Source organism: Pristiophorus japonicus, chromosome 1, assembly GCF_044704955.1.
Source record: "Pristiophorus japonicus isolate sPriJap1 chromosome 1, sPriJap1.hap1, whole genome shotgun sequence".
NCBI classification, from domain to species: domain Eukaryota; kingdom Metazoa; phylum Chordata; class Chondrichthyes; family Pristiophoridae; genus Pristiophorus; species Pristiophorus japonicus.
The window spans coordinates 234,488,740-234,505,146 of record NC_091977.1 but is presented as its reverse complement, the minus strand read 5'-3'; the positions used below and the strand labels follow the sequence as shown (position 1 = coordinate 234,505,146).

Genomic DNA, 16,407 nt, shown 5'->3' with positions numbered 1-16,407 from the left:
CTATAATAAAGACTATCGTCAGATATTAATTCATATTCCTCATGCTGTCGGGTCCTCGCTAATTCTCTCAGCGATGTCAGCAGCGCTATTTAAACAAAAATATTTTTTAAAAGAAAGATAGAAAGAAATAAAATGGTGTTAAAATAAGTGATCGTTTTTTTTAAACAATGTTTTTTCTGAGATCTTATCTTATTGTCAAAAAGCTTCACCTAAATCAGAACTTTAAATTCAAATGGGGTTACTACCTGTGTTAAAATAGGTAGGAATGCTGTAGCAGCATGTTAAAATCACCAATAGCATTCTGTTGCCTACCTTTAGTATAATTAGGGTTGCCAACCGTCCAGGATTGCCCTGGATTCTCCAGGAATTAAAGATTAATCTCTAGGACACTACTGGAAGCAATCAGAGAGAAAAATCATAGGGGCGTTAAAAAACATTTTTAATTTTCTTTAAACACTTTTGTTTATTAGTTATACAAATATCGGACATGGAGGAAAAGAGGGCTGTTTGACTGACAGTCAAGAATCACCCAATGAAAAGTCTGTTCGCTTTCCGATAGGCTCGTAAAGCGGAGCTCCGCAAGTACGGGTGGATAAAGGGGAACCATGGATGTGGTGTATTTGGACTTCCAGAAGGCTTTTGACAAGGTGCCACACAAAAGGTTACTGCACAAGATAAAAGTTCACAGGGTTGGGGGTAATATATTAGAATGCATAGAAGATTGGCTGACAAACAGGAAACAGAGAGTCAGGATAAATGGTTCATTCTCCGGTTGGCAACCAGTAACTAGTGGGGTGCCGCAGGGATCAGTGCTGGGACCCCAACTATTTACAAGCAATTTTAACGACTTGGAAGAGGGGACTGAGTGTAATGTAGCCACGTTTGCTGATGATACGAAGATGGGAGCAAGGGTAATGTGTGAGGAGGGCATAGAGAGGCTGCAGGGGGACATAGACAGGCTAAGTGAGTGGGAAAAAATTTGGCAGATGGAGTATAATGTTGGAAAATGTGAGGTCATGCACTTTGGCAGAAAAAAATCAAAGAGCAGGTTATTATTTAAATGGAGAAAGATTGCAAAGTGCCTGGGGGTCCTGGTGCATGAAACACAAAAGGTTAGTATGCAGGTACAGCAAGTGATCAGGAAGGCCAATGGAATCTTGGCCTTTATTGCAAAGGGGATGAAGTATAAAAGCAGGGATGTCTTGTTACAGCTGTACAGGGTATTGGTGAGGCCACACCTGGAATACTGCGTGCAGTTTTGGTTTCCATATTTACGAAAGGATATACTTGCTGTGGAGGCAGTTCCGAGAAGGTTCACTAAGTTGATCCCGGGGATGAGTGGGTTGACTTAAGGGGAAAGTTTGAGTAAGTTGGGCCTCTACTCATTGGAATTCAGAAAAATGATCGGTGATCTTATAGAAACGTATAAGATTATGAGGGGACTTAACAAGGTGGATGCAGAGAGGATGGTTCCACTGATGGGGGATACTAGAACTAGAGGGCATGATCTTAGGATAAGGGACCGCCCTTTTAAAACTGAAATGAGGAGAAATTTCTTCTCTCAGAGGGTTGTGAATCTGTGGAATTCGCTGCCTCAGAGAGCTGTGGAAGCTGGGACAGTAAATAAATTTAAGACAGAAAAAGATAGTTTCTTAAACAATAAGGGGTTATGGGGAGCGGGCAGGGAAGTGGAGCTGAGTCCATGATCAGATCAGCCATGATCTTATTGAATGGCGGAGCAGGCTCGAGGGGCCTTATGGCCTACTCCTGCTCCTATTTCTTATGTTCTTATGGGCATGTTGGGTGACCACTGGCAGGAGTGTGGGGGCAGGGCAGTTGGAGGTAATGCGCTGACACCTCCAGGAATATGTCGAACCAGAGTTGGCAACCCTAGATATAATGGACGACTGTGGCACGGTTACTGATGTGCTTCTGGAATCACCTATCAGTTTTTGTACTTTATATATACAATACAGCTAAACATTTTGGAACCAGGTGCATCCAGATACATAGACTCTGGCTCCATTGCTTTAACTTTCCAAGGTGATGGGCGTCATGAACCTCAGCATTGATGGAGTTTTGGGCACTGATTACACAAGGTTTTGTTAGCAGTCGGCATTTACAATCTCTGTTGATCATTCAGCTCCTCTTGTCGAACCAGTGATTGCATATAAATTTGGAACAGTCAAGATTTACTGTCTGAAATGTAAATTAAGCAATTTTGATTCAAGAGCTTTGATATCAGAGTTTTGACTAAATTCTGAATTTTGAAATGCATTGCCAAGGCACCGCATTTTTCACAAGGCAGTCTGGCTATCTGTTCAGTGTGTATGCTTTATATTATTGCCATATTAAGGAACGCTGCTGTTGATAGATGGGGTTTACTGGAGCATGTGATAGTCACATTTACAACTTAACCTCAATAGTTCAAAGCAAGACATTTACAGCCAATTTACTAGCCCTCGCAGTCATAAACTCTGTTCATTAACTATTACTACACTCCTTCATTATACACCAGTTCCCATTTTTGATAGTATGATTTTAAGGCAGAAGAGTTACTACATATTTTCTCCGTTTCTAACCAAAATAGCAAAGAAATAAAAACAGAAATTACTCGGGTTAGGCAGCATCTGAGGAGAGTTGGGCATTGGAGAAAGAAAAACCTGCATTTATATAGCGCCTTTCAAGACCTCAACATTCCAAAGTGCTTTACAGCCAATGAAGTACTTTTTGGAAGTATAGTCACTGTTGTAATGTAGGAAATGTGGCAGCCAATTTGTGCACAGCAAGCTCCCACAAACAGCAATGCGATAAATGAGCAGATAATCTGTCGGGGGTTGGAGGGGGAGGGCAGAGTAGGATTTCTCCACCTGCTGATTCAGAGGCCATAAAAGAACAGTATTTGAGAGCAAGACACATATTGAGCTGTAAGAATGTCAACAACTTATCCATAGTGCAAGTGGGTACATGGTTTAGTGCAACTGGGAGACAGTCCTGTAAAGAGAATTTCACAGGAAAGGCTGTTTTGTTTTGTGTACAATAAATAATGATGACCTCTACTTTTAATGTAGTCCAGATTGTAACTATCTCCTGTATAGTACTTTTACTGTATGTAAAGCCGTTGGCTGAAGGTTGGTTTAGTTTAACGCTAGCTGTGGGCAGAGTTTCAGATCATTGGGCAGTTATGGAAAGGTTAAATCCTGTGAAAAATAAATTTTCTGGGAAACACTGTTTGTGAGAGGGTGAGCTTGCTAATCTTTGTGTGTAGACTAGGGGATTGGATTTTGTTCAGAGCAGTGCGATCACGGGAAAGTCCAGAAGCGTTATGTACCCATTTACCCATTGCCTTCCTGACATGAAATAGAACGTAAATTCCAAATAGATTGTAAGTGCAGTCAATTCTGTGCTCAGAAGAATGGCATGAAGTAATCCAAGGTCTATGGGTGGTCTAATGTCATAACCAACTCAGAGGGCTTACCACACGAGCTCATAGTGGTGTCAGTGTCCTGTTACCATCGGGTTACCAATTTTAGTTGGACATATCCCTGGGGGTGTCCTCCTGACCCTTACCACCCCGCCCAGTCCAGCGGCCATTTTTTCCATTTCCAATATTTTTATAACTAATAAAGGAAAGTGTTAAAAGAAAATGTAAAGAACATATTTTTAAGGCCATTTTACTCCCCGGGTTGCCCGCAGGAGATTAATCTTTAATTCCTGCAGACTCCAGGGCAATCCTGGAGAGTTGGCAACCCTATGTTAAGTCCATCCTGTTTATCATATAGTTTAGGGTTTTCCAGCTTGGGTTTCTGGTCTGTTTCTAAGATAATTCCAGGAAATCTACAAGATTCCTTTCAATTTGTCATCATTTCTCCTGTATCAGTTGGCTTACTGCCTGTAAGGAAATCTCTTAAACTCAATTAAATGATTCCTCGTGATTCAGGCTCAAGCGTATTGTCCAAATGCAAGTTTATTACTCAGACACCAATAGTATAATAACTATTATGGTTATACAATAGACTCATACAACCTGGTTTCCTGCAGATCCAAGGTGATCAAGCTTGGTCTCCATAGGTGTTAGACTTCCTACAAGACTTCCTACAAGAAGGCTGCTACCTGTACTTCTGTATCCCTCGTTTGTCAGTTGTCACATGTTCAAAAACCTTCCAGGCATCCTTAAAGTACCCTCCCCTTTGTCATATCACATGATGCCCAGAATGTATATTGAAGCGAGGTTCCTACTCACCAACCCTTCAAACTTGACATAATAGCCATCTTAATGGTTTAACTATTAATCAATTTAACCTGACATACTACCTTAACATTACAAAAAGAACAGGATGACCTAGACCGTCCCATAAAGTTAATGTGATACTGCTTGGATGCTTCCACTGTTCTGGCAAATTCCTGATACTAGCACCTCACATGGGACATAGCCAACCTGTCTGCTATTTGTCCTGACTAATCTCCAATATTAGCATATCCTAATCGGACAATGGCCTAGAGATATGATGACTCCTGACACAGAAGCAAGTTCTAACATTAGCTCATGATACCTTTATACGAATAAGTTTACTGCAATCACACCGCTGTTATCCATTGAGTAGCTCATTTTTTCCTCTGAAAGATGAGATCAGGACACCCCAGGAATGTGACAGTAGTTGCTGGAGGTCCCTGGAAGCCCATCAATATTTGCAGGACATCTGCCATCCAGAAAATGTTGAAATCACTGCCAAACTTTTTATCGACCGATAAAATAAGTTCACGTGCATAGACTGACATAACAATGTTCACATTATTTCAAAATAAATGTCTGCACTCAAAACCAGAGGACACCGATTTAAGGTCATTGGCAAAAGAACTAGAGGCGAGATGAGGAGATTTTTTTTTTACACAGAGTTGTTATGACCTGAAATGACTGCTTGAAAGAGTGGTGGAAGCAGATTGAATAGTAATTTACCAAGAAAAATGGATAAATACTTGAAGGGGAAACATTTAAGGGTTATGGGGAAAGAGCAAGGGGGGGTGAGACTAATTGGACAGCTCTTTCAAAGAGCTGGCACGGGCATGATTGGCCAATGGCCTCCTTCTGTACTGTATTATGTTTCTATAAGAATAAATAACGTTGGGTCTGTTCCACTGCAAATTAGGCGTGTAAACACGGCAACTGCATGCAATGCAACTCTAAAGGCTCCACTACTAAACCTAGATTAAAGTACCAAGACTTGATGTCAGCAAGATATAATATGCAACAGATATAATAAGGTCATCCTTGTTGTGGCTCTCTGCCCACCGGCTGGTATCCTATCGAAACACATTGATTTTAATGCTTAGAAGCAACTATGAATGGAGATGTGGTCAACGTAGGGGTGGAGGAAATGAAACGTGGAGAGAGTGATGTAAAAAAAATTAAATCTTTCAAAATAAAATGTAACCAGCTCTTAACTCGGGTCTAACAATGCATGTTGATAAAGCCAAAGATAATGAGCTTAATGACTGCTATAAATAAACACCAGTAACCTCTTCAAGGTGCAGTGCTTTAAGGCTCAGTTTCTTTCCATATCCCTTCCATGTTGGGAGTTAGCACGCTACCTTAACATATCAGTGATGGGCAGAAGGACACTTGTTATGATGGGGTTCAGGATATTTTCCATGAGATTAAACAATGGCGTCACGCTCCTAGATGACAGCAAGGCTATCCTATGGCAAGACCATTACGTGGTCACAATTGCTGTCTGCTACTAGATAGATCTTCACATCAAAAGTGTTGTGAGAATGGTCAACTAAACCAGTAAAATGCTCATGCCAGATTTAGAAACATATTTCAGAGATTACTATTGTACTAAGATAGGGAGCAAAATATTCAGTCTAAGTCCATAGCTTGTTGAGGAAAATATAGGCGATTGGAACCAAAACACCTTCAGGAGCGAAAGGGGTAAATTTAGTAAGGTCCTCCTCTCACGGGCAGAAAATGAATGGCAGCCAAGGGTACCATAGAAACAGGAAGCCATTCAGCCCCTCGAGCCTGTTCTGTCATCCAATTTGATCATAGCTGATCTGTATCTTAACTCCATCTACCCGCTTTGGTTCCGTAACCCTTAAAACCCTTGCCTAAAGTCAATCTATCAATCTTAGCTTTGAAATGTTCAATTGACCCCGAGCCTCAACAGCTTTTTGGGGGAAGAGAGTTCCAGATTTCCATTACCCTTTGTGTGAAGAAGTGCTTCCTGACATCACCCCTGAACGGCCTGGCTCTAATTTTAAGGCTATGCTCCCTTGTTCTGGACTCTCCCACCAGAGGAAATCGATTCTCTCTATTTACCCTATCAAATCCTTTAATCATCTTAAACACCTCAATTAGATCACCCATTAATCTTCTACACTCAAAGGGAATATAAGCCTGGTCTGGGCACAATGGTATCAAGTGAGTCTTCACACTAGGAGAGTAACCTCGCTGAGTATTACCCTGTAATATTTAATCCCCATCAGAGACTTTCAGAATGATGATCAGCCAAACTCGGAAAGTGTCAGGAAGAAATGGGGTGGTGGTGAGATTTTTTCTGTTCATTACTTGTAGCAAAATTATAAATGTAATCTTTATACTTGTATTAAAGACTGTGCTACAGTTGGTTAACATAGGAACCCCCCCCCCCCCCCACACTGGGACTATTGATGTGCCCTCAATGTTTGCCATGATCCTCATCGAAACAAATTTTAAAAAATAGTGTGTTTACTTTTTTTTGAAAGGTGTATCCCAAAATCTGAGAATTCCCCTTGAGGAGTAAGAAAAAAAGTCTTGCATTTATATAGCGCCTTTCATGACCTCAGAATTTCCCAAAGTGCTTTACAGCCAATGAAATACCTTAGAAGTGCAGTTACTGTTGTAATGTAGGAAATGTGGCAGGCAATTTGTGCACAGCAAGATTCCACAAGCACCACTATGATACTGACCAGATAATCTGTTTTTAGTGATGTTGATTGAGGGATAAATATTGGCCAAGGACACCAGGGATAACTCCCCTCTTCGTCTGTGAAATAGTACAGTGAAATCATTTACGTCCACCTGAGCGGGCAGACGGGACCTCGGTTTAACGTCTGGTCCAAAGGATGGCACCTCGAAAGAGTGATAAATTTTATGCATGTCGGCCATTGATTTTAGAAATGGCCAGTTTGCTGTGTGTGTGGCTGGTTTTATCTGTAGATTTAGGTTAGGTTGCCATAGATGCATGCAGAAAGGTACAGTGGTAACTATTTTAAAGTTGTGTGAAATCTAAAGTAAACACTGTCCTTTTACTGGTCAAATCAATGGTTTAGTCTCCTTCGGTTAACTTGCTTCGGACATGGCGACACATGTACACTCAATGGTGATGATGTCAACCGCACCCAACACCAGCGAGTTCTTGAGCAATGTCATCGGCATTGCTTTGGGGAGGTGCTGACCCAGTGAGAGAGAAAAGTCAAGGAGCAGGTTGTCACTGGGCTGCTCTTGTACACTTCCGACTGGCTGGTTTGGCTCGAAAGTTCTCTGCGTAACACCCAATCAGGCAGAGGCAACACAATCAACTGTGCAAAAATCAAGCACAAACCTTTCTGAGTTTACCTTTAATAGAAAGCACAGGGTTAATTTAAACTTCCCCTCCTGGAATTCTACCCCACCTCCCTCCCCTGTTGGTATTTTTAAAAGTTCGATGACAAGCAAGTAGCCACAAGACTAATAACAGCCTGTCTAAATTTCTCATTCAAATCCCTCCATGGCCTCGGCCTTCCCTATTTCTGTAACCTCCTCCAGTCCTACAACCCTCCAAGATATCTGCACTCCTCCAATTCTGACATCTTGTGCATCCCCGATTTTAATCGATTTGCCATTGGCGGCCGTGCCTTCAGCTGTCTAGGCCCTAAGCTCTGGAATTCCCTCCCTAAACCTCTTTGCCTCTTTATCTCTCTTTCCTCCTTTAAGACACTCCTTAAAGCCTCCCTCTTTGAACAAGCTTTCTTCATTTATATGTTTGAAATCTCAGCAGGTCAGGCAGCATCTGCAGAGGGAAAAAGAGTTAATGTTTCAGGTCTATGACCCTTCGTCAGAACTTGAAAAGTTCAAGATGTAAGATTCTTAAGAAAGTGCAGGGGCACTGAAACGGGGAGAGAAGGAAAGAACAAAAGGGAAGGTCTGTGATAGGGTGGAAGGCAGAAGAGATTTAAGAGACAAAAGGGATGATGGGCAAAAATGAGATGGTAATGACACAAGTTAAGAAACAAAAGATGCAAACCTTCCCTTTTGTTCTTTTTGTGGACAGGACATACTGTCTTCATCATCATCATAGGCAGTCCCTCGGAATCGAGGAAGACTTGCTTCCACTTCCAGATAGTCGTTGAGGGAAAGGGTGGGTAGGACAGGTTTGCCGCACGCTCTTTCTGCTGCCTGTGCTTGTTTTCTGCATGCTCTCAGCGATGAGACTCGAGGTGCTCAGTGTCCTCCCAGATGCACTTCCTCCACTTTGGGCGGTCTTTGGCCACGGACTGTCAGGTGTCAGTGGGGATGTTGCACTTTATCAGGGAGGCTTTGAGGGTGTCCTTGTAACGTTTCCTCTGCCCACCTGGGGCTCGTTTGCCGTGAAGAGTTCCGACTGGTGCTCTTGCTTTGGGAGTCTCATGTCTGGCATGCGGACAATGTGGCCTGCCCAGGGGAGCTGATCAAGTGCTTCAATGCTGGGGATGTTGACCTGGTCGGGGACACTAACGTTGGTGCATCTGTCCTCCCAGGGGATTTGCAGGATCTTGTGGAGACATCGTTGGTGATATTTCTCCAGCATGACTACATTACAACAGTGACTACACGTCAAAAATACTTCATTAGCTGTAAAGCGCTTTTGGACATCCTGAGGCCGTGAAAGGTGCTATATAAATGCAAGTCTTCTTTCTTTGAAACCATGAAGTACCCAGGACACAGCTTTGTGCCACAATCCCCCCACTCTGCGCCATCGTACTCTCTATCATCTGCAATGCTGTAGGGAGGCACTGAGAGCACCTGAGATGGAAAATTGAGAGGGAGAGCCATTGCTGTACTTGCACACTTCATAGGGTCTGCTTCGGAGGAGCATAAGTTGAGGCCTGAGAACTGGAGCACATCCTTCCCCCCCCCACCCCCAGTTTTACCTGCATAGCCCGGTGGTGCTCTGGAGAAAGGGGGAGCAACTTAAAAAAGAGCGGTATTGTACCGTAACAGACAGCTTCATTTTAACTCCATAACAGATTATTTTTGAATTGCCCTAATTCCATACAATAGGCTAAACTCATTACAGTATAAGCTATCTCATTTTATCTCCTTATTCGTCCGATTTTTAGTTATCCCACCCCCGACTTTGCACTTTTTTTGTGTCGTAAATGTTAGTGATACAGCACAGAAAAAAGGAGACCATTTGGCCGATCGTGCCTATGCCAGGAACATGCAGACAGGAGTGATCAAAATAAATTATAGTTTTTATAGATGCCGTCAAGATCAGGTTGTGGGATCTTGATGCTCTGCAGAAGGAAGTGTCGGATCAGTCCTTACATCCTTAGCTTGGATTATCACTTCAGTGTATCTGCAAATAGATTTGTTTAATCTTCAAGTGGCCATAATCAAAAGTTCTCCAGTAATCCGAGTGTAACTAGTACTCTTATAGTACCAGATCACACAAACTGGTGCAACTGATGTCTGGCACATGGTGTCTGCCCAGTAATGAATTGTTTATCGCGATGAGGTTGAATGACTGCACACAGTTCTGTTTTGATATAACATGTGCCATTACTAAAGGAATAACACCAACAACTGGTGTTTATATAGCACCTTTACTGTAATAAAACATCCCGCGGTGTTTCACAGGAGCGATTATCAGCCAAAATGTGCACCGAGCCACATAAGGAGACATTAGGATAGGTGACCAAAAGCTTAGTCAAAGAGGGAGGTTTTAAGGAGACAAAGACAAAGTTTCAGTTGTTCCCTTTCTGGGTCAAAGAGGTTGAGTGGCATTGAAGGAACATAAATCTCCTCATGAAAAGGGTCCTTACGCTGTTAAGTACCAGCCCTAACTATCTGCGCCAAGTTTAATGGATAATTAATGCACAATTGCAGCAATTTCTTGAAACACATGGGAAGGTTGAGGGTGAGCTGCCGTTTTTGTAGGCTAATGGCGGAGTGACACAAAACGTGCAGCAACTTGTGGTGATTCACAACTCACGGGATGCCTCTTCCTCGCCACAGGTTGCTGGATGAGTTACACAATAATGGCAAGCACTATTAAAGATGCTGTTATTTTTGGCAGCAAATTCTGTCCAATAATATTATACTAATATCAAGTCAAAATGACTCCGGACAAAATGCCCTAAATTACAACACAAAAGCAAAATATTGCGGATGCTGGAATCTGAAATAAAAACAGAAAATGCTGGAAATCTCAGCAGGTCAGGCAGCATCTGTGGTGAAAAACAGAGTTAGCGTTTCAGGTCTAGTTCCTGGTTCTTATCTAGTGCCCAAGGATACTTGACCTAAAGGAAAATGGGTCCTTCTTTGTTTGGTTGACCCACCTCCTTCTAAATCACTAATTTGAATCCACACTGAAGTCACTTAGGCTGAAAAACATTAATCCTCAAAAGGCAACCGTTGGTGTTTGGGTATAGGAGCAGAAAAGCGGCACTTGTGTATGTTGCTGCCCAGTATTAGTTCTTCAACCTATAGAGAATTTTGTTTTAAGTATATTGTTTTATTTTATCTCTGTCCTATCCAAAGAAAACATAATTATAGGACCCTGCAGATTTAATGAAAACTGCTAGAAATCGCTAGTTGAATAAGTACGAATAGCCTGAGTGAAAGGCATGATGAGAATTGACGATGTTTTTTACACTGTTGTGCTCGGATATCTGAGACTCTTATTCTAATGGTTATCTCCCTTTTACTTTGTGCAGAAACCTCCTCCCAGTCTCCTGGAGGATGATGCTGAACTGAAGAAGGAAAAGAGCAGAAAAAGAACTGTCTCCCCACAGCCCGGTCATTGGTCTCCTGGACAAGATAGAAGAATGGAAATCGACAGCCAGCTTCACGGTCCCAAGGATGTCAGCGCGGTATCACCAAAGGTCACAGTCTCGGAATCTGCTGTTGCAGATGCTCAGCGGAACCACTTTGTGGCCAAAGGCCACAATGGCATTCAGAGCAGGAATGAGTCACTAGACAGCGATGTCGCAAAGGAGATCAGGTATCTCGACGAGGTCTTGGAAGCAAACTGCTGCGATTCCATTCTGGAGAATGGGTCGAATGTGGCACCTTCTCCTGAGCCAAGTGCCATTCTGGTGGACGGGCACAGTCCATCCGTTTCCATGGCATCGGACACCCCGGTCTCACCCGCCAATTATGTCACGATTGTCGTGAGAAAAGAGTCGCCTGTGGTGGAGCAGCAGACCCCTGGCGACCTGAAGGAGGTCGAGACCAAGCTGAATGGCCATTCCCCGGGTCCCACCATGGCAGAGCCTGTTCCCGATCTCAGCAATGTGGGAAGAGAGCAGCAGCAGCAGCAGGCAGCAAATTCCAGGAGATCCTCCAAGGACGGCGAACCAGCCATCGCCCCTCTAAAGAAAGAAGCCAAATTTGAGCTCCGAGCCTATCACGAGGACAAAAAGCCCGCCAAACTTTTTGTGAACGACGAGAAAAACGAAGCCTTTAAGATTAAGAAAACAAGAGCCTCCGATGAAATAGCAGAGCTCGAAAGAGCGAGACTGGAGGTCATTAGAAGCCAGGTGGTAAAGAAGAATCCTAGTATTGCAGAGAAATGGAAGCCACCACAAGAGAGGTCTATTGAGGACCAGCTGGACCCAGATAAGTTAGAATCCCACAAGAAATATGCAGAACGAAAGCAGAAGAAGCAGGGTGGAGGTCAGTCCCCAGTTTCTCCTAAGCAGAAAGCTCACGTTTTTGTAACACCGGAGCCCGTCAATGTAAACAGAGAAGATGTGGTCACGGAACAAATAGATTTTTCCGCGGCGCGGAAACAGTTCTTAAAGATGGAGAACACATCCGAGCCCAGTGCTCAGCACAGCCAAAAGCGACTGGTAACCGCTAAAGGGCTTTCCGTAAGGCCGGTATTAAAGATGGCAGAGGTACCTCAAAAGGAAAAGAATGTGGCTTTGGTCACAGTGACCGAGCCGACTGAGATCCAAGGGCAGGCGGTGCATATCGGGGCCAGTGAAGTGTCTGTTGTCAAAGCTTCCAAAGTCAGCTTTGTGCCTGAAGGAGGGCAAGGTGCTGAAATCCAGGGCACTCCCCCATCACCACAAGCTATGCAGCAGGGAGAAGTATCAGCCATAGGGCAACCTTTGCAGGTATCTCCTGACCAATTTATCAGTGACAGCATGAAACACGAGATGGTCAGCAAGGTCTACGTGGATGATGAAGGGTTTACCCGGGTCAGGGCGGTTTTGACGGTGTTAAATGAAGATGGTGACAATGACATTTCCGACCATTATTTTAAATGCGTCAGCCTTCCTTCCACCACAGAAGAACTGGATTCTGGCTTGGATGAGTTATCCCTTCGATCCCAAGATACCACAGTGATGGAAACTCTTTCCAATGACTTCAGCATTGATAATGTGAGTGATAGCGGTGCTTCCAATGAGACAATGAACGTTTCCCTGGACTACTCGTTGGGTGGATCTCAAGAGTTTTCCCAGCCGCAAACACCCCAAGCACTGACGCCCGTCGATGGGGAAAGAGATGAAATCTCTTACAAGAGAGAAGGGATCTTGACCTCCCTCAGTGACGATGACTTGTACAAGCAAACATATTCGCTGCTGTCGGACACAGAGCTACACTATCAAGCAGAGAGGGTGGTGCAGAGCGCAATTCAACTGGCGCTCGCTCAGCAGTCCGGTACAGGGAGTGGGACAGGTAAAGGTAGTCAACCTGTGCCACAGCAGTTGGGCAAGGAGCAAGCGGGCATTGATCCCGTGCCTCTGCCCAAATCACAGCATGCTGTGTCGGAACCAACACAAACACCACCACCTGCAGCACAGGAACAGAGACCCCCCGTGCCAAAGGATTCAGCAGATGTCGAGGTGGAGACCCGCAAGGGGGACTGCTTCCAATTTGCAGCGCCGGCAGTGCCGGCCAGACAGTGCAACACCTCGGACGTCACCAGTGCTGGGTCGCACCCTTCCTTGTACAGGCCGGAGTTCAGCCCTTTCAGCGACAGTGCCAGCTACCTGGAGCCAACGGACTATTACCGAAACAACGTCTTTGTCAGCCACTCGCAGGAGCCAGAGCTCATCGCCCAGACCGGGCCATTCAAGCTGCGCTCCCGCAAGCAGAAGACCCTGTCGATGATCGAGCAGGAGATCAGAGCAGCCCAGGATCGGGAAGAAGAGCTGCGGCGCCAGAGGGAAGTCCTGAGAACGGTACAGAGCCCCACCAGAATCAACCAGCCTCTGCTGCCGACGTCAGCCTGCTCCTCCAGAACAACGGCCCCTGGTAAGCTCCTGAAACCCTTTGCAGGTATGGCACTCCGTCATCGGGTGAGACAGGCTTGAGGTACGTGGCGTGCACTACATCCTTGATTCAAATTCAGGAGCCAGCCATTGGAGAAACGTATGTCTGGATTTGGGAAGTGAACTCATTTCAACATTGTTTCAGAGAAGATAAAGAACAGAAATTGCAGGGCTATGGGGAAAGAGCAGGCGGAGTGGGACTAATTGGATAGCTTTTTCAAAGAGTCACACAGGCACGATGGGCTGCATGGCCTCCTTCTATGCTCTATGATTCTATGAATTACATAGAATTTGCAGCACAAAAATAGACCATTCGACCCACCTGGTCTATGCCGATGTTTATTCTCCACACGAGCTCCTTCCACCTCTCTTCATCTCTCCCTATCAGCATATCCTTCTATTCCTTTCTCCCTCATGTGATTATCCAGCTTTCCCTTAAATTAATCTATACTATTCACCTCAACCACTCCCTGTGGTAGTCAGTTCCATGTTCTAACCACTCTGGGTAAATAAGTTTCTCCTGAAATCCCTATTGGATTTATTAGTGACTATCATATTTATGGCCCCACAAGTAGAAATATCTTATCTACATCTATCCTATCAAACCCCTTTCATAATTTTAAAGACCTCTATTAGATCAACCCACAATCTCTTTTCTCGGGAAAAACAAGAGTATTCACTAGAAAAAATACTAGCCCACAAATGCACGGTTGATCCAGTGGACCCCTGCCGTAACTTCAACGGAATCCACTGGAGCAACCATAACCCAGGCCTTAACCCATCTATGCTAAAGCACAGCCTTGCACTCAGGATTCTCTGGCGAGTGGGTCAATAACCAGAGGTCATAGATTTAAAATCATTGGCAAAAGATCTAGAGGGGAGAGGAGGAGAAATTATTTCCACTTGTTGGGATCAGGAATGCTCTACCTGAAAAGGTGTTGGAAGCTGATTCCATAAAGGGAGTTGTCTAGTACTTAATGATGAGGAACGTACAGGGTTACGGACAAAAAGCGGGGGTGTGGGACTAAGCTTGACTGCTCTTTCAAAGAGCCAGCACAGGCACGACGGGCCGAATGGCCTCCCTCTGTTCTGTAAATTTCTATGATTCTGGGATGGCTTTAAAGGGATGGGCCCTGTTGGCTGCCCTTCCCAAGTTATTAGACGTAAGGTGGCTTACCAGCTGAACCCCTTCGGAATCCAGGCCGGATACAAGCCTTACCTAATTTAATTATTTTAAACCTCTGTCCTCTGGTTACTGACCCTCCTGCTAGTGGAAACAGTTTCTCCTGATTTACTATATCAAACTGCTTCAAATTTGAACACCACCAGATATGTTAAATCCCATCAACTGTGAAAGCCACACTGAAAATAATCTTCTCTGCCTTAAAATAAGGTAAGTCATGAACCCCGGTCTCAGATCATTATCCATGTGGCAATAACAATGCGGCAGGAAGCTTTTACATTCTGATAACGTGATTCGAAGGATGGCAGCGAGAAACTTTCCGATTGGGAGCGGTAACCTTCCGCTGCCGGGACTTTTAGCGCCCGGCGCGGAATTGCCCTTGCCACCCCCTGAAAGGAAGTGAAGCGTAATTCCCCACACTCCGCTTCTTTTAGAAGCAGGTCCCTAATGGGGAGGAGAGTCAAGCACTATGCGGATGCTCCGTGTAGCACTGATGCGCTTCAACGCCCCGCCCCTTCGCTTAAAGGGGAGGGGCCGCTGTGTACTCTGCACGGCCTCTGGTGGCCTTCATTGGGTCACCAGGGCAGCGTGCAATTAGGCCAGCAGCCCAGCACCCAAAACGGAGTGCCGGGCTGCACAATGTCGGCCCGGACCACACTACGGCCGCCATCGTCGAGCCGACCCGAGAGTCGGCCAACAAAAAGAAAATGGCAGCACAGGACGCTGGTGCACACCCCTAGAATCAGTTTGACATTCGCCTGCACCATCTTGTGGCCCGCGGGACAATTTCCTACACGGGGTGTTCAGGGGTCGGCACGGTGCAATGAGGGGTCGCCGCGCACACCGATGACATCATCGGCGGTTGCGTGGTGGCCTGGGGCGCTAACCGCAGGGCGCGGCACTGTCATGGCAGCATCTCCCCAAACTCCCGGGCAATTTCCCAGGAGACGGTAGCACCCCTGTCCCCCGGGCAGAAACTGCCTTATGCCCCATTAGCGTCCCTCGGAGGGATAACGGGGCTATTAAAAGGGGCAATTTCGCCCCCAGTATTTTCCATAGCTTGTACTTTTTGATTAAATGGTTTCCCTGTCAGCCGTGGCTCAGTGGGTAACACGCTTGCCTCTGAGTCAGAAAGTTATGGGTTCAAGTCTCACTCCAGTGTCTTCAGCTCAGAATCTAGGCTGACACTCCAGTGCAGTACTGAGGGAGTGTTGCACTGTCAAAGGTGCTGTCCTTCGGCCCCTCAAGCCTATTCCGCCATTCAGTGAGATCGTGGCTGATCTGTATCTCAACTCCATTTACCTGCCTTGGTTCCATGTCCTTACCTGACCCAAATCGATCAATCTCTGCATTCCTCTAATTCTGTCCTCTTGCGCATCTCTGATCTTCTTCTGTCCACCATTGGTGGCGTGCCTTCAGCTGCCTCGGCCCAAAGCTCTGGAATTCCCTCCCTCAACCTCTCCATCTCTCTATCTCTCCTCCTATAAGATGCTCCTAAAACCTACCTCTTTGACCCAGCTTTTGGTCACCTGTCCTAATATCTCCTTATGTGCCTCGGTCAAATTTTGTTTGATTACGCCCCTGTGAAGTGCCTTGGAACATTTTACTACGTTAAAGGCTCGATATAAATGCATTTTGTTATTGCAGTTTTGACATTTTCAGTTGACCCCCAACCTCAACAGTTTTTTGGGGAGAGATTTCCACCACTCTGTTCCCTA

General features: G+C 45.0%; 1 protein-coding gene across 3 annotated transcripts in view; it reads left to right on the top strand.

Annotated features, from left to right (window-relative positions):
* LOC139269252 (A-kinase anchor protein 2-like) overlaps positions 1 to 16,407 on the top strand; it is a 223,006-nt gene that overhangs the window by 180,994 nt on the left and 25,605 nt on the right. For all 3 annotated transcript variants that reach the window (XM_070888349.1, XM_070888355.1, XM_070888343.1), the window contains exon 2: positions 10,939 to 13,489. In XM_070888349.1, coding sequence (XP_070744450.1) covers positions 11,050 to 13,489 — 2,440 coding nt within the window. In that variant the 5' untranslated portion in view covers positions 10,939 to 11,049. The remainder of the gene's footprint in view (positions 1 to 10,938; positions 13,490 to 16,407) is intronic.